This window comes from Raphanus sativus, chromosome 3 (genome assembly GCF_000801105.2).
Source record: "Raphanus sativus cultivar WK10039 chromosome 3, ASM80110v3, whole genome shotgun sequence".
In the NCBI taxonomy this organism is placed as follows: domain Eukaryota; kingdom Viridiplantae; phylum Streptophyta; class Magnoliopsida; order Brassicales; family Brassicaceae; genus Raphanus; species Raphanus sativus.
Window position 1 is genome coordinate 5,026,067 of NC_079513.1, and position 25,433 is coordinate 5,051,499.

The window sequence follows — 25,433 nt, forward strand, 5'->3', positions numbered from 1 at the left end:
ATATATGTATATGGACTAAGAGGTGTGTAATATTATGAAATACATGTTCGATAGTGTCTTCGTCCAACTTATATTCAAACTATAAAGCTATTTTAATTTATTTTAAATTATATGATATAATCGATTTGTATTTCAAATTAATTATACTTGATTATAGGAAAATAAATTAAAAACATTAGTTTAGGAGTATATCACGTTTTATTAAAACAAACCCCTAAAATTTGATTGATAGATAATATATATATATGGAAATCTTTTAAAAATCAGTTATAATAACCATTAATCATTAAAATTAATCATTAATTATTTATTTTAATTGCAGTAGCATGGATTGATAAATATTGTGGAAAAGTTAGGGTTAAATACTACATGTATTTTAGATTTAATAGTTTAGATTGAAAAATTATTTTTAAAAAAAAAGAATGCATAGTTACCTTTTATTCTTTTTTTTTGGGTAAGATACCTTTTATTCTTTGATCAACTAGATAGACCTTTGAACGATGGTCAAGCACTATCCTCAATGCATTTTAGTATCGTATTGTTTCTCAGTCTCTTGTATGACTTTTGGCACACATCCATGATATAGGTGATTAAGGCAATTTTCGTTTTGTTTTTGTATTAGATATTGCATCCACATATTATTCATCTTTATATTATTTTGCATGCACATGCAAACATCTAGGTGCTAAAATAGTCTCAACCCGCACCCGCAATTCAAAATTTCCAAATCATTCGACCCGCATTCGCCCCGCAGCGGGTCAAACGGGACGGGACCCGCGGGTAATGACTAAAATTCCCAGCTCTAATTGCGGATCTCTTTGTCAATGAGGTGGAATTACCCTGGAAGACTGTTTGCGGAGGTATGGAGAGACACTATTATGCGATTGTTTAAACTGAACAAAAACCAGTTTCAACAGTACTAATTTTGAAACATTATGCAATCGTTGGTGGATCTAGAACTTGTTATTACTCAGAGCATAAATGAAAATACTAACCTAAGTACATTATACACTTTGAATAAGGGCATAACTGAACATTTTATAAGAGTTTCTTTGGTCTTATAAAATTATATGGTGGGCAACTGCCCCATCTTTACTCCTTACTCTTTACTCCTTACTCCATGTACCTTGAATATCCCAAGTTTGTTCTTCCATGGTTGCCAGAAATGAGAATTAATGCGTTTGATATCATGTTCAATGTTCATTAGAAAGCCTTGTTAGTTGAATCTTGTAAGAAGATCATAAAAGGATGAGCGTGAAGAACAAGTTTGTAAGAGCACCATTAACCCTAGTGGTTTAATGGTTGCTTATGAATATTTTAATAAAAAAAGAAGGAAAGAGAAGAAACAGAAGAAGAAAAACGCTTAATTAAGCGTTGGTGTTTGGTGTTTTTGCAGGCCCCAATGACACGTGATGGCCCGTCACTGGTGTACTAACTTTTTTTTTAATCACAACGAAAAAATTAAAAAAAAAAATTTTAAGCACCCTTTTATAGCAACCACCGTTGATGATGCTCTAAATGACTCAGCTATTTTGTGCTAGACTCTTTAATTTCATCCGGCTGAAACCAAACTAGGCCATGTGAAATCGTTTTTAATCAAATCCTCCAGCTTTGTCAAAAGTTTTCTTTGACCACATGACTCTCAATTTGTGCAAATTGTTATAGCTAGCTAATACGATAAATCAACATTATTTGTGTGGTATTACAATTTCGGATAACTGGAATCCATCGTTAATATGGAGCACAGATATCTTACCTATCATAAGTCTCCACGTGGCGGCTTCTCAATCCTCCTGCAATCTCAGCACAAGATAAACCTTCTATTCTCTACCCTCGATCTTTCCTCATCAACAACTCTCCACCGTCCGTTTATAATTCCCCCAAACCTTACCTCCTTCTTCTCCTCTCGTCTTCGAGAAACCACAAATCGCTCTCTCTTCTCTTCTCTCTCTCTCTGCAATGGCGTCTCTTCAGCAAACTATGTTCTCTCTGCAGTCCAAACTCCCTCCCTCATCTTTCCACATCGGAGGATCCCTCCCTATGCGAAAGACATCCTTACCCCTCCGAATCAGAGGCGGAAACGCCGCCGGAGCGAGAATGTCCGCCACTGCTGCAGGAAGCTACGCGATGGCTCTCGCGGACGTCGCGAAGAGGAACGACACTCTCGAGCTCACGAGCGCCGACGTGGAGAAGCTCGAGAACGTCTTCTCGGACCCGCAGGTGCTCAACTTCTTCGCCAACCCAACCGTCGAGGTCGAGAAGAAGCGTCTCGTGATCGACGAGATCGTCAAAGCGTCCTCTCTCCAGAGCCACACCTCCAACTTCCTCAACCTCCTGGTCGACGCGAACCGGGTCGACATCGTGACGGACATCGTGAAGGAGTTCGAGATTGTGTACAACAAGATAACGGACACGCAGCTGGCGGAGGTTAGGTCGGTGGTGAAGCTGGAGCCGCCGCAGCTCGCTCAGATCGCGAAACAGGTTCAGAAGCTGACCGGAGCCAAGAACGTGAGGGTTAAGACGGTTCTTGATCCGAGTCTTGTCGCTGGGTTTACGATTCGGTATGGTGATTCCGGGTCGAAGCTTATTGATATGAGTGTGAAGAAGCAGCTTGAGGATATCGCTGCTCAGCTAGAGCTCGGTGAGATTCAGTTAGCTGCATGAGAAAAATTGTATTTGACAACCGCCTTCTTCTTTTTTTTTACTTGTGCAAGTTTTATTCTTTCTCTCTTTTCTTTTTTCCTGCATCAATCGTCTACATATAATATACTGATATAAATAATTCTCGAGTTATTTTTAATTATTTCTGAAATGTAGTGAACCTGTTTGTTCGATTCATGAATCGTGATTACAATACTCATGAATCATGATTACAATGCTCCAGCTTAGACCAACGAGCAAACATCATTGATTATTATCAGATGTAATCGTATCAAAAACCATAGAAGAGCACCGAAATTAGAGAAATACTAAAAGCAGTAGAAGAGAAAGTTTTCTTGTAGTAATTTGTAGTAATAATATTTTAGACATAAATTATAGTGCCATTTGCAAGATAAATAGAGGAAGATGTAGATATTTGCATGGATGGAAATGGATGGAAAATTGGAAGGCCTAACCATGAAGCCCACATTTTGTCTGCAAGAAAACACCAAGCTATCCCTATTCTCTCTTTTGTCTAGGTACCAAGCAGAAGTAAGGGGAAGAGTTAGTATAATGATTACATGTATGTAATCATTAGAAAAACTATACACACAACACCCTGTTTATATTTGTCTAGCTCTTGCATCTAAGAGTAGCCAAAATTTAAGACCAATTACAACACATAGAAAATATAAGAAATTTCGCTATACTGCTAAGTTTAACAAAAACTTAATCATCCTTAAATTCACTGCCACAAATTTACTTTGAACCATCCTTTCACTCAAACCATCAAGTTTTAGATGTGCTTACACAGCGATGCGTGGACACATCGATGCATAAACACGCGGAAACCTTGTTTAACAAAAAGCTCTTTCACTTTCCACACTTCAACAATGTTTTCTTTCAGACCACTGAGATATATACAATGCATATAAAAGAGTCAAATCCTCTACAAGCAACCATGAAAACTAGAACAAGAAAGGATAATCATAGGAGTCAAAAGCGGTGTGATAGACAGGATAATTACAATCTGCTCTACTTAGCCTCTGTATCTGCAGTCCAATAAAAGAATACATCATTCACCAAGACACCGTTCTGAAGGTAAACAATATTTCAGAGACAACAAAAGTAAAACACAAAGACGGAGTCTACTCACAATGTTGTTCTGAGACTTGAATGTCTCTTCAACTGTCAAGGCTACATCATCAGGATCTTGGACCAACTTCAAGGCATCTAATAGAAGAACATCTAACTGACTAGTTGCACCAGCAAAGAATCCAGAGCCTTGGACCGCACAATCTACATTAAGATAAGCCACAGCACTTGCAACTAAGTTCCAGTTGACACTACACGTTTCAAAGAGGGAAGAGCATATTTGATTAGATAATTTAATCAATCAAACCTCAGTTTTTATCCCCACCATCAAAATGATCAAAGTCAGATCACGGCAAGCATCCCAAAGAAACCTCTGCAATGAAGAAAAAGAAACCAACCGGCTTTATGAGAAACTGAGCAGGGGAAACCTAACTTCAAGCAACACAGAGCTAATGATAAGTAAGGATCTTCATACCAGATCCCTTTCCCTTTCTTGCGAGGATAGGCATTCTTGTGTTTAAGAAAATCACATCATCTCCGCTGATACCTTTCTCTGTTTCAACTTGGCATTTGCCTTTTCTGCAGTAAGTTCGAACAGATTTCCCCCAAATTGAGAAGATTATTGTAACGCCCCGACCCGTCCACGGCTAATTGGTCACCTATGCCCACTTTCTCGGTCCGTTGGTCTCATCCTATCCGACGGTCGGTCGTTAATTTTCCAAGGTTTGAAATCGTTGTTTACTGATCATACAATCACCACCTGACCTTTTCCCGTGCTTTGGACTCACTCGCACGGTATCGCGAATCACTTGCCGATAGGTCACCCATCGTTTCACTACTCCAGCCCAAAGTCAGTTGGACTTAAACCACCTTGGTCTTAGGCAATTCCTACCCGTTCCATAGGTCCTGATCCGACCATGAAACACCAAGCAAAATGGAACGGCATGTTGACCCAAAGGAAGGCTTCCAGCCGATCATGAAAGACTGATGGCGTATGCCATATATAAATTTCATGAAGAACTTTGGTTAACCTCTAAGGACGGAATGTGCAATAGTATGATTCAAATCGTGGATATACTAATGATACTCATGGACGGAATTTTTATAAATTCAAATGACCAAAGATGAACAGAAAATATTTAAAATCAAGATCCATTTCAAGATGGATGTATACTCCCATAGAAAGTCCATATGTTCTGGTCAAGAACCATAGAACATATCTGATCATATTTAAGTAATGGACGAAGTACTAATAAATACATGCTTAACTTTGGAGTTCTAAACGGATGTGTGACAGAAAAGGTAAGTCAACTTTTGTGACATATGTACCTACATCAATTCTCTTAAGCCTTTTCGTATATCACAACTCGGAATGTTATAATTATAGTTTATTGAAATCGATGGTAAGATAAGTATAGAGAGATAGCGAATGAAAAGGTTTTGAGGAATAGATACTCACTGAGGACGTTGAGATAGATGAGGATCATGGTGTAAATGTGGAAAAAAAAATTAATCTGAAAGTTTTTCAAAAATAGAATTTTATAAAATAAAATACTAACAAAGTAATCTATAGTTTTATTTGAATATAAACATAAAAATTTAAATTTAAATTTTATAAATATAAACCTTACATTTTTACAGTGAAAAATGAACACCATAAATCAACCTACAAAAGCAAGATAATATTCCGAGAAAGATATGAGAAAACTTGACAAATTAAATAAAAGTTCCTCTTTACATTCAAAGAATTTAGACAGAAAAAGAGGTTTAGAGAGAAGGAAGAAAATTTAGAGAGAACTGAAAGATTTTTAAAAACTTATTCAACCATTTTAGAAAAAGATTATGTAAATTTAATTTATATAGAACGGGCCTTGTGGTCAAGTGGCAGTGGACGGGCCTGGAACGCTAACACGTTTCAGGTTCGATCCTCCTGCTATGCGAAACTAAGTCACATTGTTCTGTTCACCTAATGCGGATATGGGTCCATGTTTTAGGATCCATTTGAATGCCCAGGAGAAGGAGTCCATCTGCGGGCTTGCGACTCCCCCGGAGGTTAGGTCTGGTTTCAATAGTGACCCGGGTTTAACCCTTTCTTTTTCAAAAAAAAAAATTTAATTTATATAGGAAGACAAAAACTGTAAGTAAGTTAAAATTTATGACATTGTAATTTTTTTAAAGTCTACTAAAATTAAAATCTGGAGTAGACTTTATTCTAATTCTAATTAGTATTTTTTGGAAGTCTACTATGATAATTTAATTATTGTTGTTTAATCTTTATTTTTTAATAATTTTAATATAAGATTTGCTAAATGTATTTATTTATTTTAATACTTATGGTATATGATTTCACATTTTTATTGTAATCACCAATTAAAATAGACTGAAAAAACGTCCACAGTGAAGTAGATTTTATTGTGAGTATACTAAACTCTAAACCACAAATTTCAAATTCTAAATGTTTGCTAATAAAAAGTCTTAATTATTGTATCAGATAATGAAATATACAAAATATAAACAACTCAACATTAATATGCAAATTTAAGTTACTAAAACAAAAAAAAATCTCAATCTAAAATCTAACTTTACATGTTAGAATTTTTTTGTTGTTAAACCATAAGCATTGTTTAACACATTGTTACCAAATCGATTTATATTTTTAAAATTGTTAAATTATATAAAATTTTAATTTATGTATTTTATATTAACCCTTTTATTGATGATGAATTAAATATTTCACAAAAATTATTTTTTTATACATTCTTAAAATTAAATTACTAGATCAAATTACGATGTAAACTATAGAATAAATTTATGTAATATACTTCTTAGGAGGTTACATATACGTAGACTTCTTTTGTAACTTGTAAGCTTTCGAGTGACAAAATCTTAAAATAACTGTTTCATCTTACTTTCACTACTGTTTGTGCCAGCTGATCGACAAACAGATTCTCACACAACTTTTAAATTAGATCAAAAGACAAATATTAAACTGTAATACAACACTAAGTGATTCATCTAAATTTGGATACACGTTTTGTTAGAAGTACAAGATTCGTCAAAGTTCAAATTACATGGAACTATGGACTTAAGAGATTCACAAGTGCTTATACACAGGTGACAATGAGTAAGAAATAGTACAACAACATTAAACTCAAAATATTAGTAGCAACAACACACATACAACAGTACGGATACAAGGCACAACCGGGCAGAAGGATAACAACACTTAACGGATGATCAAAGTTTGAAAACAGAGAGATGAGAGGACTAATGACAACATTACTAATTTTAGCCCTTCCCTTCAGCGACCAGAGAGACTAATCTGTTCACAGTTTTTATCAACAGACTCCTTAACAGCATCAACCACTAGCTGTGTCTTCCGGCTAATGCTCGGCCAAAACCCATCAGGCTTTGCACCTTTGTTCTTGATTTCACCAACCAATCGAGCAAACTCTCTCACCATGCATGCCTCTTGCGGAAGCTCTGTCTTAACCGTGTGCTCGCTCGGGGGATTAACCCACGCAGTCACGAACTCATTGAACCAAGCTTTAGTGCTCGTTGTGAACGATGCCTCGGTCTCCTTAAACGGGATAATGAAATCATGAACACTAAGCGTGCCGTTGGTTCCAATTGCGTTTATCTCCATTGTCAAGTTCGCCAAGAAGGAACAGTATATGGTAGCGGTTCGTCCGTCTTCCCAAGTCAGAGAAGCTCCACATGAGAGAATCACTCCTGCTTCGTTAAGCACAGCGCCGGGAAAGGCTGTGACTGTATTCGGAAGCTCGAAGTTGTTGGCTAAGAGAGTTGCTCTGATCGCGTACCATCCAGCGTCTCCGAGCGCACCAAGCCCATCAAGACCTGGCTTCACACGGATGTCGTTTTTGAGGAAATCTTCGTCTCCAGCAAATGAGAAGCAACTCTGTACCTGCAGATTCCAACATCGAGTAGAAACAAGACTTAAAAAAAAAAATATAATTAAAGAGACAGCTCTTGAAACCACACTAGTTATGTTCTGTCAAGAAACTGAATAATTTTCACAAAAAGCCAGAGACTTTATCTTCTACTATACAAGAAACCCTTGAACTGATTTTTAATTAAATTAAATTGAAAAAAAAAACATACGGTAAAAAAAAAAAGAAACTTACGGTTTTGAGCTGACCAAAGCGGTCGGAATCAGACAGAAACTCCTTAAGCTTAGCAGATCTAGGATTATGAACCCACATAGTACCATCCATAATCTGAACACCATTAGCTTCACAAGCCGCAAGGATCTTATCAAACTCAGCTACATTCAACGCGACGGGCTTCTCTAGAAGTATATGTTTGCCTTTCTCCGCGGCGCGTATAGCCCACTCGACGTGGAGACTAGTGGGTAGAGGAACGTAGAGCGCGTCGACCTCCGGATCTTCGAGAATCGATTCGTAAGAGCCGTGGATTTTGGTCGATTCAGGGTAGCCGTTGGATGTGGCGAAAGATTTAGCTTTTTCGAAGGAACGGCTTGCGACGGCGGCGATGGTGGCGTTTGGAGCGAGGTTGATGGCGCGAGAGACTTTGCGCGCGATTTCGGCGCAGCCCATTACTCCGATTCGGATTGGCGAGTCGGTGGCCATAGCTGTTGGTTTCTCCGGGGAGGGGAGAGAGGATGAGGAGGAGGATGGATAGGAGAGGTGGAGCTTTAAGATACAAAAACAAGAATCGTTAATCGAAAGAAGAGTCCACCTCGAATTGAGGACACACTAAAATTTGGAGTGGATGGCTTACGTGGCATGTTTGGTGGGAAACACAATGGAAGCGTTTTTATAAAAGAAACAATTACATTCAGAGACAGTTTCATGTTTTTTATAACACTGTGAGACAGTTTTTGCTACTAGAGCAGTTTCTTTTAACTAAACCTACTTTCTATCTATTTCCTAACTAAATGAGTTAATTAACCATAAGTTTGACCAACTAAACTTTTAAAAGACTTTTGTGTCCTAACGTCTTTCTCTCTCCTTCTTTGATTTTATCCATTTTTTTTTCTTCTTTTTCTTTTCAGATCTCATACAACATACCTTTCATATTTTCTTTTAGCTTAATAAAAATAAGTTCTAATTTGTTTCCTCCTCTCTGTCCTCAGCTCCTCAGTTCAAGAGGTTGTCGATCTTAGGTCTCGTCCACCGGTGGTTGTTGCTTTTTGTCCCGTCTCGTCAAATTAGCTTCTCCACGTCTCAAGCCCATGACCGCTCCATCTCGGGCCATGCTTTTAAGATTAAATCCATGATTTAGGATTGAAAACTATCACATCTGGGTAAAAATACATCAAAAAACAAGTTGAAAATATAAAGAATCATGGAAAATAGGTGAGATAGGCGGAGATAAGAATTTCTGGGCAACAATGGCTAATGAAAGAGATAAGGTCATTTTCGTAATTATGCAACATTAATGAAATCATGTGTACATTACATTCAAATTGTACATGTGTACATCCTTCCATGTACACTCCGAACTGAAGTTAATGTACACATATATATATGTACAACAATAAACAATGTACACAAACTTTTTTACCATTCATATATACAACAATATACATGTACATTGGATTCCCATGTATAGTATACATGTGTAGTGTACATATGTACAACAATATGGTAGTGCACATGTGCACAACAATATGATAGTGTACATGTGTACATCACTGGACTAGCGTATACAATATAAATATTATATTTTTAGATATTTACATGTACACATATGTTTTTGATACATGTTAGATGTCCCAACATGTTGTAAAGTTGTGTAATATGTTAGTGTACATATGTTAGTTAGGTTTACACATTAAAGGTTGGTGGCATACATGTGTACAACAATATGATATGATAGTGTACATGTGTACAATAGTATGATAGTGTACATGTGTACAATAATATGGTTGTGTACATGTGTACATCACTAGACTAACATGTACAATATAAATATTATATTTTTAGATATTTACATGTATACATATGTTTGTGATACATGTTAGATGTCCAATATGTTGTAAAGTTGTGTACATATGTTAGTGTACCTATACACATTAAAGATTATGGTTTATGACAAAAATACAATATATAGCTTTAATATTTTTTGTACAATGTGTACATGTGACGCGTACACCAGTGTACATATGAATTATTTTGTACATGTGGATAAATAAATTTGTGTACATAATGTCATGTGCATATGATATTTATACAAATATTATTAGAAACAACGTACACAAGAAATGAATTTAAGATATTTATCATCTCATTACCTCAATTTATTCATTTTAAGATATTTTTGGAAGTATGGACTAAATAAAAATATTTTATTTGAAAATCAGAAACATATGTGGTGGAAACAAAACAAAATAAAATGGCATGGACCAAATGTTGTAAAATCAAAAAAAAAATCATGGTTTGGACTGCACAATTAAAAATGCCAGGTCAAATTCGTGGATAAATTTTAACAAATTGGAAGCTTGAGATAAATTGGAGAATAAACAAAAATTGGAGGACCAGATGTGCAAATAATGTAAAATTCACCATTGTTGCTTCAGAGAAGCTTTCTCTTCCATCTGCGACCAAATCCGATGATGCTCTGCTCGATCTACGACTACAGAGAGGAGGAAACAACTTTACTCTAACACCGAATTAATTGAGCTGTAATTTGAGATAGCCGACAACAGAGCTCTCCGACTGCTCCTTCACGTCAATCATGGTTTGAAGATGAATCGAGATGACGAAGCCTTTTCCACACCACTGTTTTTTTTATTATATGGTTAGACCATTGTTTCACGTTTCTAAAAAAAATAGAGAAGAAGATGGAATAATGAATGGACCCACTTAGTTGTATCTAAACTACACTTTAGTTAGAAAAGAAGAATAAGTTAGAAGAAAGTGTCTAAGGAGCAATAACTGCCTTAAACTGTAATAAAAAACTCAAAAATGTCTTAGAGTGAAAATAACTCTTTATAAAAAGAGTGGAGACTACATAAAGTTAGATCATGATTCTACCATCTGCTCTATACCTTTCATTTTTCATGTTTATATTTGTCATAATTAAAAGAGAAATTCTCTAAAATAATTTGTCAACAAATATAACACACAAAAGAAAAAATGATCAAAATGTTTTATTTAAATAGTTGATTTACAGTTATACTCTTAGGATTAACTAATGTAAATCTTAGGATTTAGAGTTAATGAATAGCGTTTTGGGTTTAGGTTTTAAAGTTTTATAAAATAAAAAAATAAAAACTAAAAGTCTGAAAATATCTTTTTTAAAAAATAGTTTCAAAAAGCATTTTAGAATTTCAAAAAAAAATTAAAAAAGTTTGAAAAATAATTTGAAAAAATAATTTGAAAAACAAATTTATAAAAAAAAATTGAATTTGAAAACATATAATTCGACACTATAAATAATTTTTAATTTTTTTAGTTTTTCTTATCTTTATTTTATTTATTTATATTTATATTTCTAGGATATAAAAATCTTTTGCCTCCTTAAATAAAGGGAAATTTGGATGCATATACATAGTAGGATTTAAACCAAGTCTCTAACCATAAGAGCAATTAGGCTATGATATTTATGCATTATTTGCCATATTACCTTTTCTCACTTTCACCTCTCTTTTTAATTCACTTTACAAGTTTAAAAAATTATAATTTGAATTTGTTATATACTTATTAAAAATATAGATTTTTTTTTGTATATGACATGTTTTAAATGTTGTAAAACTGACATATATTTGTAAATTGCTCTAATTTTGTTCATAATCCCTATTTCCAGATCATACGTCATATGTTTCATACTATTTAAAATTACAGTATAGTGTGATAAATTTCTTTTTTCTCTTTTTGTAATTTAAATCTCATTCTCTGCCTCTTGATTCTTCTTACTCACTAATTGATCAGTTACACTGTTTTATTCTCTAAAATTGGTGCCATTCATCATCTCTCTCTCTAAAGAAATTTTAAAGAATTTCATATATACAAATTTTGTGGGTGTGTCGAGTATTCCATACCATAATATGTATAGTATAGTCACGTAATGGATAAAAATTTGGGTTTAGAGTTTATGATTAGGGTTTGGGTTTAGAGTATATGGTTTGGGTATATGGTTTGAGTTTAGGGTTTGGGTTTAGGGTATATGGTTTGGGTTTATGGTCATAGTTTGGGTTTAGGGTTTATGGTTTAGGGTTTGGGTTTAGGGTATATGATTTGGGTTTAGGGTTTGGGTTTAGAATTTTAGATTTGGGTTTAGGGTATATGGATTTGTGTTTGTTTATTTGTATTTGCCTATACTATATGATTTGAGTTTAGAGTTTCTCTCTCTCTCTTTCTCTCTCTCTCTCTCTCAATTTCTCATACTATACTGATTTTAAATTACAGTATAGTATGATACATTTCTTTTTCTTTTCTTTTGCACTTTGTATCTCCATCTCTGCTTCCTAATTCTTCTTACTCACTACTTGATCAGTTACATTGTTTTGTTCTCCAACACCGTCGCCAATCATCAGCTCTCTCTCTAAAGAAATTTTAGAAAATTTCCTATATACAAAGTTTGTGGGTGTGTCGAATTTTCCATACCATAATATGTATAACATAGTCACGTAATGGATAATGGTTTGAGTTTAGGGTTTAGGGTTTAGGATTAGAGTTTATGGTATATGGTTTGAGTATATAATTTGGGTTTAGGGTTTGGGTTTAGAGTATATAATTTGGGTTTATGGTTCAGAATTTGGGTTTAGGGTTTATGGTTTAGGGTATATGATTTGGGTTTAGGGTATATGGTTTGAGTATATAGTTTGGGTTTAGGGTTTGGGTTATAGTATATAATTTGGATTTATGGTTCAGAATTGGGTTTAGGGTTTATGGTTTAGGGTATATGGTTTGGGTTAGGGTATATGGTTTGGGTTTGGGTTTAGAGTATATGGTTTGAGTTTAGGGTTTAGTTTTAGGTTTAGGGTTTAGGGTTTAGGATTTGTTTAAAGTGTACGGTTTGGGGTTTGGGGTTTACATTTATATTTTTGGAATAATCTATTCTATATCTATGTTATATATAGAATAGTATATAGCTCGGCGTTTGAAATACACACACTCACTCTTATGCTCACTCTCCATGAAAGATTATAATGTCTTATTATGGTGCAAATTGACACACTTTTCATTGCATGGCTATATTCTTAATTGTCAGAACCTATATGAATATTGAGCAAATTGACTTTTAAATAAAAAATTTTGGTCATTTTCTTCCTTGTGTGTTATTCTTGTTACAAAAACATAAAAAATGTCTATCTAGAAGAATTTATTTAGAAATCTTATCTTGAATAAAAGTTTTCAAGCTAGACCACACTTTTTATTAAGACATGTCATTTTTTTCCTCTGAATAAATGTAGCGATGATGATACCTAAATAATTTTGAAAACTCATTTCACAGATAATGCACACTTTCAAAAACAACCTACAAATTCAATTCAACCTCAAAACCAACTTTTTGTCATTATTATTCACCTTTGAAAGTTCTAATCCCTCCTTATTTTTTTGAATTATTTACAAAATTTTCATTACTAATTTAATTTTTAATTATTTCGAAAATACTAAAGCCTCTATTACACCCTAAACATTTTTTCTTATTTACAACAATATCTTTGTCATCAATTTTTCAATCATCATTAACAACCATTTTTGAGCTCTCAAAACCTCTAGAATTCAATTTTCAACCACTTTTTGTGTTACTAAATAAACAAATCTTCATTTCCACTAATTTTCTCTTCATTTTCATCTTAAAAACTCCTATAACTTTCAATTTCATAAGTACAACTTCATATTTTCGAGTATATTCAGTTGTGAGTCATCAAAGTTGTTTCTTTTTACTCATATTTGGAGCTTGGATGGTGAAAAATGGTGGAAACGAGCTTTACACTGGAAAAAGGTAATTATTTACATGGTTTTGGTCATTTTTCAGATCTGTGTCGACGTTCTTCTTGTCTATTTGTAGAAAGTCAAACTTGGTTAATTTCCAAAAACTAACATGTTCCCAAAAATATAAATATGTATTGTATATGAAGTCTACTTTTGAAAGTCAAATCCGGGGTGAATTCTGGTCAATTGCAAAAATTAACATTTTCAAAATGTAGTCTGAAAGAAAGTCTACACGTATAAAATCACAATTTTAAAAAAAAATACAAATACAAACATGATTTTTTTTTTGCTAATTTTGTAAAATGTATTCTTTTGCACGTTATGGTTCAATTACCTTTTGTATATAGAGAATGAGTGATGAAAGACTCTTTGTGGGAGTTTGTGGTCGATGATCAGAAAAAGGAGAATGTTCTTTGTGTATGATGGTTTTACACATGGTGAACTTCCTGAAATGGCACAAGAACATTATGATCTGGACAAGAAAACCGAGATGGTGGAACTAACATATTCCTTACCAGACGTAATTTTAGAGCAAATGGGTCCGGATATTCCTTTGTGTATCAAGCCAGTGCCAAGTAGAACCTGGAGGTGATGACGATGCTGATGTGTCTAATGGTGGTGCTAGTATTTTTGCTGACGATGCTCAAGAAATTGCTGATGTTGTTGTTGATGCTGACGATGTTGTAACTACAATGATTATTAGAACTTATGTTGAATTTTTAGGTCTTTAGTCAGTGTTGAACTTATTAGTTTTATTGTTGCTTTGGATGCTGTCTAAATCTCCAAATAAGACTAATACTGAAAATCTATGATATAAATGATGCCTGATAGTTTAGCAGCAGATTTCTGTAGAAGTCTTCTATAAAAGAATACTAAAACTTAAGTCTACTGACAAGCAAAATATACATAAGTTTATTACAACCATCAATCTAATAAATGTAGACTTACTTAGAAATATGTTTCTGTATTTTTACTGTTTGAAATATACACTTGAGATTGAGACATATTGTAAAGTTTTGTAATTATTTTTACTCTTAAAACTTCTTGAGAAGTTTTTTTATATAGATTTTCTTCTTCTCACATGTGTATTAGTTATTGTTTTAGCTTAAGATAGTTTTAACTTTTTGGCTGATTAGAGTATCTTCTAAAAAGTTGATTGCTAACAAAAAGTAAAAATATCATAAAAATGAAACACAACTATAAAATGAATACAATGTTTATATTAAAATAATTATTTACAAATGAATATTTTGTAATGATAAATTATTACAAAAAGCAATTTATTAAAAAAAATATAGAGCATTTGATTATTCATATTTTTGATATCTCAAATAAATTCTTGGAAAGAATACGTGCAAAATAAGATAAAATTATGATAAAACATAAGATAAAAAATTCAAATCATATTCTAAAGTTTATGGCTTCGTAGACTTTATTTGAAGTCTACTAGCCTTAATTTTTAAGTATAATTCACAAGAAGTCTACACTAACAAAACATTTTCAAATATAAAAATGTACGTTTACAAAATTTGAAAATTGTTTGTTCTTCAAAATATTTTTAAAAATAGTATTTTTTAACCTAAACTAGCAGCAAAGCAAAATGTAAAGTTTTTATCTATAAATTTAGTTCTATATAAACACAAAATACATATTTAAAATGAATAGATGTAAGTCTTACATTTTTGGAAAATGATTTAAAATTTTTGGAAGAGAATACCTGGAAAATAAGATAAAATTATGAGAAAAATAAAAGGTAAAAAATAATTAAAATCATATTTGAGTAGACTTCTAATGAAGCCTCCTTAAAAGTTAAGGTTAGTAGAGTTCATTTAAAGTCTATTCAATCCAAAAAATAGATCTAAAATATGTATACATTATATATATGAAAATAACTTCAAATCTAAAAAATAGAAAATATAATTTGTAAGAAAAAATAGTAGTAAAGTATAGACATAGAGTTTGAATATATAGGTTTATTTAAATATAAATACAAAAACACATTATATATGTAAATCTTACATTTTTGACAGAAGAGGATAAAAACCATGGAAGAAAATACCTGAAAAATAAAAATAAAATTATGAAAAACATAAGACAAATAATTAAAATCATATTTTTGTAGATTTTTAAGGAAGTTTGCTTAAAATTTTAAGCTACAAGACTTCAATGTCTGCTTAAAATTTTAAGCTACTAGACTTCATTACTAGCTTTAGCAGACTTCATTAGAAGTCTATAATATCAGATAATTTTCAGATCTGAAAAAATATGTACATTTTAAAATGTGAATAAATATTTTTAAATTTGACAAAACTTTAGAAAATATCATTTATAAGATAAAATAGTAGAGAAGTAAATACATGGAGTTTGAATATGTAAATTTATTTAAATATAAATACAAAATACTGATTTAAATTTTATAAATGTAAATCTTACATTTTTGGGAGGAGGAAATAAAAACCATGTAAGAAAATACCTGCAAAATAAAGATAAAATTATAAGAAAAACATAATACAATTTTTTTAAAGTCTACAATATGAGATAATTTTCTGATATGAAAAATATGTACATTTGAAAATGTGAAAATAGTTTTAAATCTGAGAAAACTTTAAAAATAGAATTAATAAAATAAAATACTAGAAAAGTAAATGCACATAGTTTGAATCTATAACTTTATTTGAATATAAACATAAAAATGCACATTTAAAATCAATAGATCTTAAACTTACATTTTTAGAGGGGAAGATGATAACCATGAATGAACCTACAAACACAAGATGATTTTGTGAGAAAGACATGACAAAAGTTAACAAACTTAACAAAAGTTCATCTTCACATTCAAAGAATTTAGAGAGAAATAAGAGAGTTTTAGAGAGAAGTGAGAGAGTTTTTAGAAACTTGTGCAGTCATTTTAGAGAGAGTGTAAATTTCATATATATATGGAGACAAAAATTGTAACTAGATTAAAATTTACGACAGTGTAGACTTCTTTTTTAAGTCTACTAAAATTGAAATTTTGTAGTAAACTTTATTGTAAGTCTTCTAAGTAGACTTCTTTGTCAGTGGTTTAAATTGGATTAGATTGGAATTTAGTTGGTTAAATCCGGTTAGATTAAATTTGATTAGACTATACTTCTTTGTTAGTCAACACATATTTTTATTTTCCTATTTCTTTTATTTTTTTAGTAATTTATATATGAATTACTTAATTTATTTCTTTGTTTTTAATAGTTATAATATATAATTTCACATTTTTATTCATACAGAACTTAGTTTAATTTTAAAATAATGACCTTTTTTGTAAACACTAATTCAAATAGACTGAATTGTAAGTCTGCGAAACCCTAACCACAAAACTCAAACCTTAAATGTTACCTTGATAATCAAAATAGTTTCAATTACTGGATCAAATATCCAAATTTGAAAAATATAAACTACTGAACACCAATATGAAAATTTAAATCAATAAAAGAAAAAAAAATATCAATCTAAATCTAATCCTAAAATTCTAACCTTCAAAGATATAACATGTTAGAACCTTTTGTTACTAAACCATAAACATTGTCAAAAAATGGTCACCAAATCAACATATATTCTTTTAAATTGTTCAATTATATATATTTTAGTTTATAAACTCCATATTAACCCTGACATTGATGATTGATTAATAATTTCACAAAAATTATTTATACATTTTAAAAATTAATTAATTAGATCTAATCATGATGTAAACTACAAAAATAAGTCTGCATAGTAGAGTGTGTAAGAGGTCTACATATATGCAAACTTTCTTTGTTATTTTTTGACTTATGTAGGACATAACTGTAAAATAACATTCTGGTTTTGTTTGGTCATATAGGCTAAATAGTGGTTTTAATACCCTTTTAGGTTGATTTTGCATTTGATTGAATATAGAGACTACTTTTAGGGTTACAATCAATATTTGAATCGGTTTTAGTAAATCTCCCTAATGTTTAAATGATAAATAAATCAATACAAAGAAGCTAGAAAGAAGTGGAAAATATGACATTTAGAACTTGAGTTTGTCCTGATAAGACTTTTGATCTTTTAAACTATTTTGGACATGTTCTATCATCCTTCTGTAATGAAAATAGTAAATTAAAATATAAAAAATATAAGAAAATATGAAAACTATTAGAAACATAAGTAAACTATTTATATGTTTAATTTTCTTAATAATAGTGTAATTATATTTTATTTATTTTCTGACTGAGCATAGATTACTCATTATGGCCATCTCATAGTTTAGAAATCAGATACTAACTATTATACATTAATCTATTTTTGGTATATAACGCTAACAAAATTTTCTTGTACTGTATATTCTACCTTTGCTATAATTCATTCCCAGGGGTGTGGGGATTTCCATCACTCTAACATAGAGCCCCTTTGCGATACGGACAGACACGAAGAAAAAGGCAGGCAGCAACTAAGCCAGTGACCAATGAAATGAGGGGAGAGGTTGTATTCTGGCAATATATTGTTAGTCTACCTAAAGCTCAATTACAGCTTCTAGAATTAACTCTATGTTTTACCTTACCTTGTTTATGTGTCATATCACGTTCTAGCTATTAGCTAATCCTATGTGTGGGGAAGAATAGATTTCCCATCCATTATAAAATGTTGGGAAAATTGGAAATATGAAACAAATAATCTACTACATTGTTCCTATACCATATACTGAACATAAAGTTGTCCCAATGCCATAATTTTTTGTATAAACCCCATTAACCCCCTATTATAAACATAATTATATATTTTTAATATTTTTCGTAATTGATTAATAAAATCATTAATTAATTGGTTAAAAAAAAACAGATAAGAAAAAGGGTTTGACGAGATCAACTCCATTTTTCCCCAAATCGAGTTCCTTAGAACCCTAAAAAATCCCTCTCCTTCGTTCTACTCTAGAGAGCAAATCGGAGACAAATTAGGAGCTATACATCTCGACGCTGCTTCTCTTCGCCGGCTCCGGTGTTCGTTCTCCCCTCTTCGACTCCGCCGAGGTTTTCTTCATAAACGAACGGTCTCCTACACCAAACCCACTTCATGGTCTTGGTCTCAGGTAACTCGTCGGAACTCTCTAGCTTCTTCCTCGTGAATTTCATTTCTCACTCATGTCTTATTAGAAGCGATTTCCGGATTTGGTCCAGGACTTGGGATTCGTTACATGTCTTTCTCTCTTTCACTTCAGTGTTCTTAATCACGATTTGAGTGTAATAGGTTTCATTATTTTGTTTGTATGAATGATTTAGCTATCTAGGATATGAAAGTAGCTTACTTTGATTTTTTTGTGGTCAACGAGTTGGTCTCATGACTTGTATACAGTTTATGATGTGTCTTTTTGTGACATTGATGTAAATGGAATAGTTTTTGCTTCGGTTTAACATCTGAAAAGCTTGTAAACTATTTAGTTTCGGTTTCATGTTTGGTGTAAGGCTTATAAAGATGTTTTGCCTTTGTTTTTCTTTTTGATTTGAGTGGTTTTGTGGTTACCGAGTTGAGTTGTTATCTCACTGCTTTATAATCGTGTTGTTTTGTGTAGTGAGAATGATATATGAATGGTATTTGGTCTCGTTTTTGAACACTTATCTTTGTTTTGTTTTGACTAAGATGTCAGAGTTATGAATTATTCTAGCATGAATTGAGCTTGTGGTGATTGTATTTGTTTCATTGTTCACATGTATGATGTTGGATCCGTTGCCTCGGTGCCTATTCAAAGAGGGAAGTGAAACACAAGTGGAGTGAAACAAAGAAAAACATGTGTATCAAGTAACCGAAACCATCAGGAAAAACAAGAAAATCAAAAAACTCCATAACAAACTCCATAGCAGAGTGAAACAAAGAAAAACAAGTATATCAAGTAACCGAAACCAGCTAAATAGCTCTGTCACATGTAGCCCTGTTATAATTCTCTTCGCCACATCGACTGCATTTGCGCTTCTTTTTTTCTTGTGTTCCTTGCGATGAACGGAGTTTGTCTTCAACGGTCTCGTATCTGCATTTTTTTCTCCTTCCTGCTCCTCTTCTTGATTCAGGAGGTAGCACAGCAGCATTTTGAACATCATCTGGAACAACCCAACTATCCTCAGGAACACTTATTGGATTGATAGTCTCTTGATAAGCTGTTCTCCATGTGGAAGTAGTGTACATGTCATCCGTCAGTGAGGATGGGGTTCGGCCAACCGTTAAACCAGCCTTGATAGCGTGTCGACATGGAAGTTTTATCAGGTCGTATTTCCCACACGAGCAAGTTCTTCTGTCCAAATCAACCAGGCAGTCAATTGTATCTCCAAGAACCAAAAAAACGATGCTCGTTAACCGGCTGGACAAGAAACGTTCTACCCTTTCTAATCCGCCTATCTATCTTTTTTTCGATAGCAATAGTTAATGGTTTAGTGTGCTTTCTGCTTAGAGTCCGACGTTCGAAGAACCAACGGGTCAGCATTTCTCTGATGCTATCCAACAAAGGAATCACTGGATACTCTCTTGGTGTGCGCAAAGCAGAGTTTATTGATTCAGCTGGATTTGTCGTCCTCATGTCGTACCTGTATCCTGGAAACTGACAGCGAGCCCACTTTCCAACTTCTGCATCTGTTAAATATTTTCCAATAGCTGGACTTATATTGCACACGGCATGGAATAGCTTCTCGTAATCAACGACTCTATAAGCTTTGGAAGCAATTGCAATCAATCCGACCAGTCCCTTGCCTCTGTAATGTGTGACCACATTATTCAACAAATGGTGAATGCAAATTCCATGTTGAGAAAGAGGATACACATTCTGAATTGCTTTGCAAAGTGAGCCATTTCTGTCTGACACAAAAGCTAGAGAACGCTCGTCCGCAACAACAAGCTTTAGATGTCTCAGAAACCAATCCCATGATCGATCATTTTCTGAGTCAACAACCGCAAATGCAATAGGATACAAGTTAGAGTTTCCATCTAAAGCTGTAGCAACAAGTAATACTCCTTTGTACTTGCTCTTCAAAAATGTCCCATCAACAACAAGAACTTTCCGCATGGATGTGTGAAAACCTCGTATTGATTGCCCAAACGAAAGGAATAGAAATCGAAATTTACCATCAACATCAGTTTCATAAAACGTCTGTGTTCCTGGATTAGCTTCCCTCAGCATGTACAAATATTTCGGAATTTTTCCAAAACTCTGCTCCGGAATACCTCGAACCACATGAATTACAAATTCACGAGCATCCCATGCTAACGACTTAGATATCTCGCATCCATGATCCATTCTCATAATCTGTATGATATCATTAGTCTTGGGACCTTCTTTCACACCATCATATCTATGCATTGTTATACTGCCAATAGTTTTTGCAGAAGCTGTCCGACCACCATTATTCATACTCGACGCAGCACATGTATGATCCGCCACATATTTTTTGATGATGAAATATGTGGAGCCTGATAACCCCTCAGCACGAACACTCCAGTTGCAATGGTTGTCAATGCATCGAATGTACCAAAGTTTTCTGTCCGATTTCACAACTTTGTAATCGAAGTTATGCTTCATAGCTGACATTTCCAACGCTGCTTTCAACATCGACTTGTTTTGAAACGTTTCACCCTTCTTCACAACATCGATCAAAGAAAATCGAACACTTTTCCCCCTATCATCTTCTTTTCCACGTATGGCGAGATGATCATCTTCTTCCGAGCCGTTCGCGTTACAATCAGATGAACTACCACTCTCATCTCTAGCTGAAACCGAGGAAGCTTCACCGACCTCTCTGAATGGCGAGTTAGATTCCTCCTTATCAACGCCAATGTTGTCGTTGTTCCCATGCATAAGAGAAGTAGACACACACAACCTTGTCGAAGGTTTTCCACGTACGTATGTAAGAATTTTTTTGACTTGTCTATCATTCTCAATGATAACTGGGGGACAGTCGATTGTGCCGATTAACTCCATAGGTAGGTAGCTTAACTCAAGCTCGACATCGTTTTCGTCTATTCCAAAATCCTTCAAAACCATAACCCTTAGATCTTCAAAGGAACTTGTCAATTTCAAAACCAGTACTCTGCCTCGTTTTTTCATATCAACATCAAATCCCCACCCTTTTTGGGGATCAAACTTCTACATCCCACAAGAACCATAAATATGCATCTTCTTTAACAAGAAATTCAAAAAATTTTGATGGTTTCCAAAGAAAAAAAAGAGATCGATGAGGATGAAGAAGAGAACACGTTTTTTAAAAAAAACCAACTTAGGAAACACGAAAAATAAGGAAAATATTAATTTAAAATATATTCTCAACAGATTTTAGAGATATTTTAGGAAAATATACATTTCGCACTTGGTAGAATATACCTTCTACGGCCGTAGAAAGTAGATAAAACAGTAGGTTGCATAACCCGCCCACGGTAGAGTAGAGTACTTTGGTAGAAAATGCCAAGCAAACATTAGTAGATATATTAGAAAACGTAGTTAATGAAATCAACCGAAATCCAGAAATAAGGGAAGTGGAAGCTGAATAAATCTACCATGGTAGAAATGTATTTACTGGCAGCTGATTGTTTCTACGATGGTAGAGAAGTGTACAATGGTAGATATAATTGTTCTACCAGATGTAGATAACTAAGTTATTTAATGAATATACTATCTACTGCCCGTAGTTGGTAGATTAAGTTTTCTTCTGTCCGTAGATCAAAGTATGATATTTTGACATAATAATATTTAGTCTATAAAATTATTTTTCATATGATAGTTATTGTATTATATACAGTTTGATTATTTTTACATATTTTTCTGACTGTTAAAATAATTGATATGATTTTTTAAAGTTATTCAGGGGTATCTAAGTCCAAAACAGACCAAAAAGAAATTTATGGCAAAGAGACAATGTAGTTGTTTTTATGTTCTCTTTTGGCAATTTTTTCTAAAATGTTTTACTCTATGTAGGATATATATTATAGTCAAATAACAAAAAAAATAGAAAATTTCATATATATTTCAGTTAATATATTTCCTAACTATACTCTAAATCTACCCAAAATATCACATAATATGTATTGTATCTCATTAATTTAATTTCAACTAAAGGTGAAAAAGGTACAAATTTATTGTTCAAACCCATCACCCATGATAATTTCACAAGGTATTTAACCACCAGGACATAAAAACTCTATGTGTATTTCACACGGCTTAAAAGATATCAGGAGAGTGAGATAGAAGTATTACGGACTTGCAATGACTAGGACATGCTTCAACGCGATCACAAGAGATAAAACAGTAAATGTAAGACCCGTACCTGGATCCCATGATCCAACCAATCCAAGTACTTACCTACATATCTAAGTGCAATTCAGCCGGTTTAAGTCCAATAGTGTCTAAGTCTTTTTTCATTCAACTGAGGTTTATAATTGACAAGTACAAAGCGGAAGCATAAAGAAAAGATCATTTCATATATATAAGTCAATGTGATCCATACAAATTATTCAATCCACACAAGTTGCACCATAGGCTAACATAAGTTCATCTATCTAGACACACATCACACATCCATCCACGGCCAAGTCTTCAAGACTCCTTTGCTTTACCACGATCACTGCTTGTTCCTGAAACCAAACCACAACACATGAATACACATATGATCCGATATCCTAACATCAATCTAACTAGTACATGGTTCCGGATCCTAGATCAAATCTAATGCCCATTTCTGACCACACTAAATACTCGGCCAAAAACTCTATACTATACATGATAAATCATGATAAATCCAAACTAAGAGAATGGTCCAATTGGATTCCTCAGAACCGGCCTCATTCATATCGACCTTGACCATGAACCGCCAACCGGCCAAATTGGACCAACCCTAAATTCATGATATAAATTGAATCTAACACTTTGATAATTCATTAAAAATCCCAATTAAGAGATTACAATCGTCAAACCCCAAATATTCCCTTGGGAACCATGAGATCGGACCATACCTCCCCAACCAAGGCCATGGAGAGATTACACTGACCAATCCAAGCCCTGGGGGTTTGTCCGTGGGTTTAAACCCTCAGATCACATCAGAATAAGGTAGAAGAGAGATTGATAAAGAGAAAAGAAGAAACGGATGCAACCAACACATCATGGTTCAACCGGCCAGACCATATAAACCCATGGTCATGGGCGGTCACCATCCGGAGTGCATCAATACCTTAGGCGTGCGTTCCTCTGCGCCTCCATCCTTCTCTGACTCCTTCCTCTTGTCCTTATCACTTTTCCCGTCTGCCATGGCCTTGCCTGAGCCTTTTCCACCGTTTGAATCACACCGGGACACCACACGGATCACTCCTCACCGCCGGTCTCTTCTCTCTTTCTTTCTGGTAGAATTTTGGCAGAGGTTTGCCTAGTGTTTTTTTCGTGATTGAAACCGATGAACAATGACCCCTATTTATAGGAAATGTCATCGACAGGCGGTTGGGATGAGCGGTTGTACGGTTTTGGGCGAAAAGGCACAAACGGTTCCCTTTGCATCTCTTCGGCCAAACCGCTTCCCAACTGCCTCCAACCGCTCCCCTTGATCGATCTCCAGCTGCCAACACTCCTCCAGGTACCTAGCTCACTTGCCAAGCTCCATGGTCTCACCTGACCATGCCACCACCGAGCCGGACCCATAACCGCTCATGGTCCGGTCCAACCGCCCAAGAGCTAATCACTCCGTCCAGCTGAGGTGAGCTGGTCACTAGCTTCCCCAGCTGAGTGAGCTGACCTGCCAGCTACTGGAGCTGTCCTAGACTTGCCTGAGCTACTGTGAGCTTGCCTCACTTCTTCCCTAGCTGCCCGAGCTACCAAACCTCAACGGCCAGCTACCAAAACACTTGTCCAGCTCCTTTGAGCTTACCTTTCCTTCATTCTGGTTAAGTCTCAGCTTCCTGATGCACTTAACCCCATCTCTGGACCATGATACCCTTGCCCTTTGGTCTTATGACCTGGCTGGTGTTTGTCCTCGCACCATGGTCCCTCCGGATGGCTTTATCTAGAACTTGGGACATGACAAGTCTCCCTCACTTGGAAGGAACTCGTCCCCGAGTTCATACTTGATGGTTCACCATCCACATACTGACTATACCACTCAGGATACTCAGCCTTCATCCTTGCCTCGGTTTCCCAAGTGATAATGTCCTTGCCATTGAATTCCCATACTATCTTAAGCATAGGAACAGTCTTTCTCCTCATTGCCTTTTCCATCCTATCTATGATCCGAACCGGCCTTGTCTCTAAGGTTAGGTTCTTACCAAGATCTTTTGGAATCTCAGGCAACACAATGTCGGGGTCAGTCAGGCACTTTCTTAGTTGGGACACATGGAACACATTGTGATAAGCATCCATCTCATATGGCAAATCCAATTTGTAGGCCACTGCCCCAACTCTTTCAAGTATCCTGAACGGACCTAGGAACCTTGGGTCCAGTTTCTTCCTTCCTGAAACTCTGGCCTTTCCCTTAAATGTGATCATCTTGAGATAGATTAGATCACCAACCTCAAACTCAAGATGTTTTCTTCTTCTATCAGCATAACTCTTTTGGCGGTCTTGTGCCTCTTTCATCTTCTCCTTGACCAACTTGATCTTCTCAGTTGTCTCCTCCACAATCTCAGGGCCTATTATGCTGCGCTCCCCCACTTGAGTCCAGCATAAGGGTGTCCTGCAAGGCCGCCCATACAATGCCTCATAGGGAGACATACCTATACGGGTGTGAAAGCTGTTGTTGTATGCAAACTCCACCAGTGGCAAAT

At 34.4% G+C, this 25,433-nt stretch overlaps 3 protein-coding genes across 3 annotated transcripts in view; 2 read left to right on the forward strand and 1 right to left on the reverse strand.

Annotated features, from left to right (window-relative positions):
• The window catches only part of LOC108851078 (uncharacterized), a 3,276-nt gene extending 1,863 nt beyond the window's left edge, over nt 1-1,413 (forward strand). Inside the window, exon 3 of the mRNA XM_057006216.1 lies at nt 1,397-1,413. Coding sequence (XP_056862196.1) covers nt 1,397-1,413 — 17 coding nt within the window. The remainder of the gene's footprint in view (nt 1-1,396) is intronic.
• Nucleotides 1,414-1,893: 480 nt separating this feature from the next.
• Nucleotides 1,894-2,782, forward strand: LOC108849408 (ATP synthase subunit delta, chloroplastic). The gene has a single exon (XM_018622960.2). The coding sequence runs from the start codon at nt 1,960-1,962 to the stop codon at nt 2,662-2,664; it is 705 nt and encodes a 234-aa protein (XP_018478462.1). The 5' UTR covers nt 1,894-1,959; the 3' UTR covers nt 2,665-2,782.
• A 4,085-nt stretch (nt 2,783-6,867) lies between these two features.
• LOC108832457 (uncharacterized oxidoreductase At4g09670) lies at nt 6,868-8,506 on the reverse strand. Its single transcript, XM_057006629.1, has 2 exons — nt 7,881-8,506; nt 6,868-7,660 (listed from the first exon to the last, which is right to left on the reverse strand). Exons 1-2 carry the CDS (start codon nt 8,343-8,345, stop codon nt 7,037-7,039), a joined length of 1,089 nt encoding a protein of 362 aa, XP_056862609.1. The 5' UTR covers nt 8,346-8,506; the 3' UTR covers nt 6,868-7,036.
• Nucleotides 8,507-25,433: the final 16,927 nt, after the last annotated feature.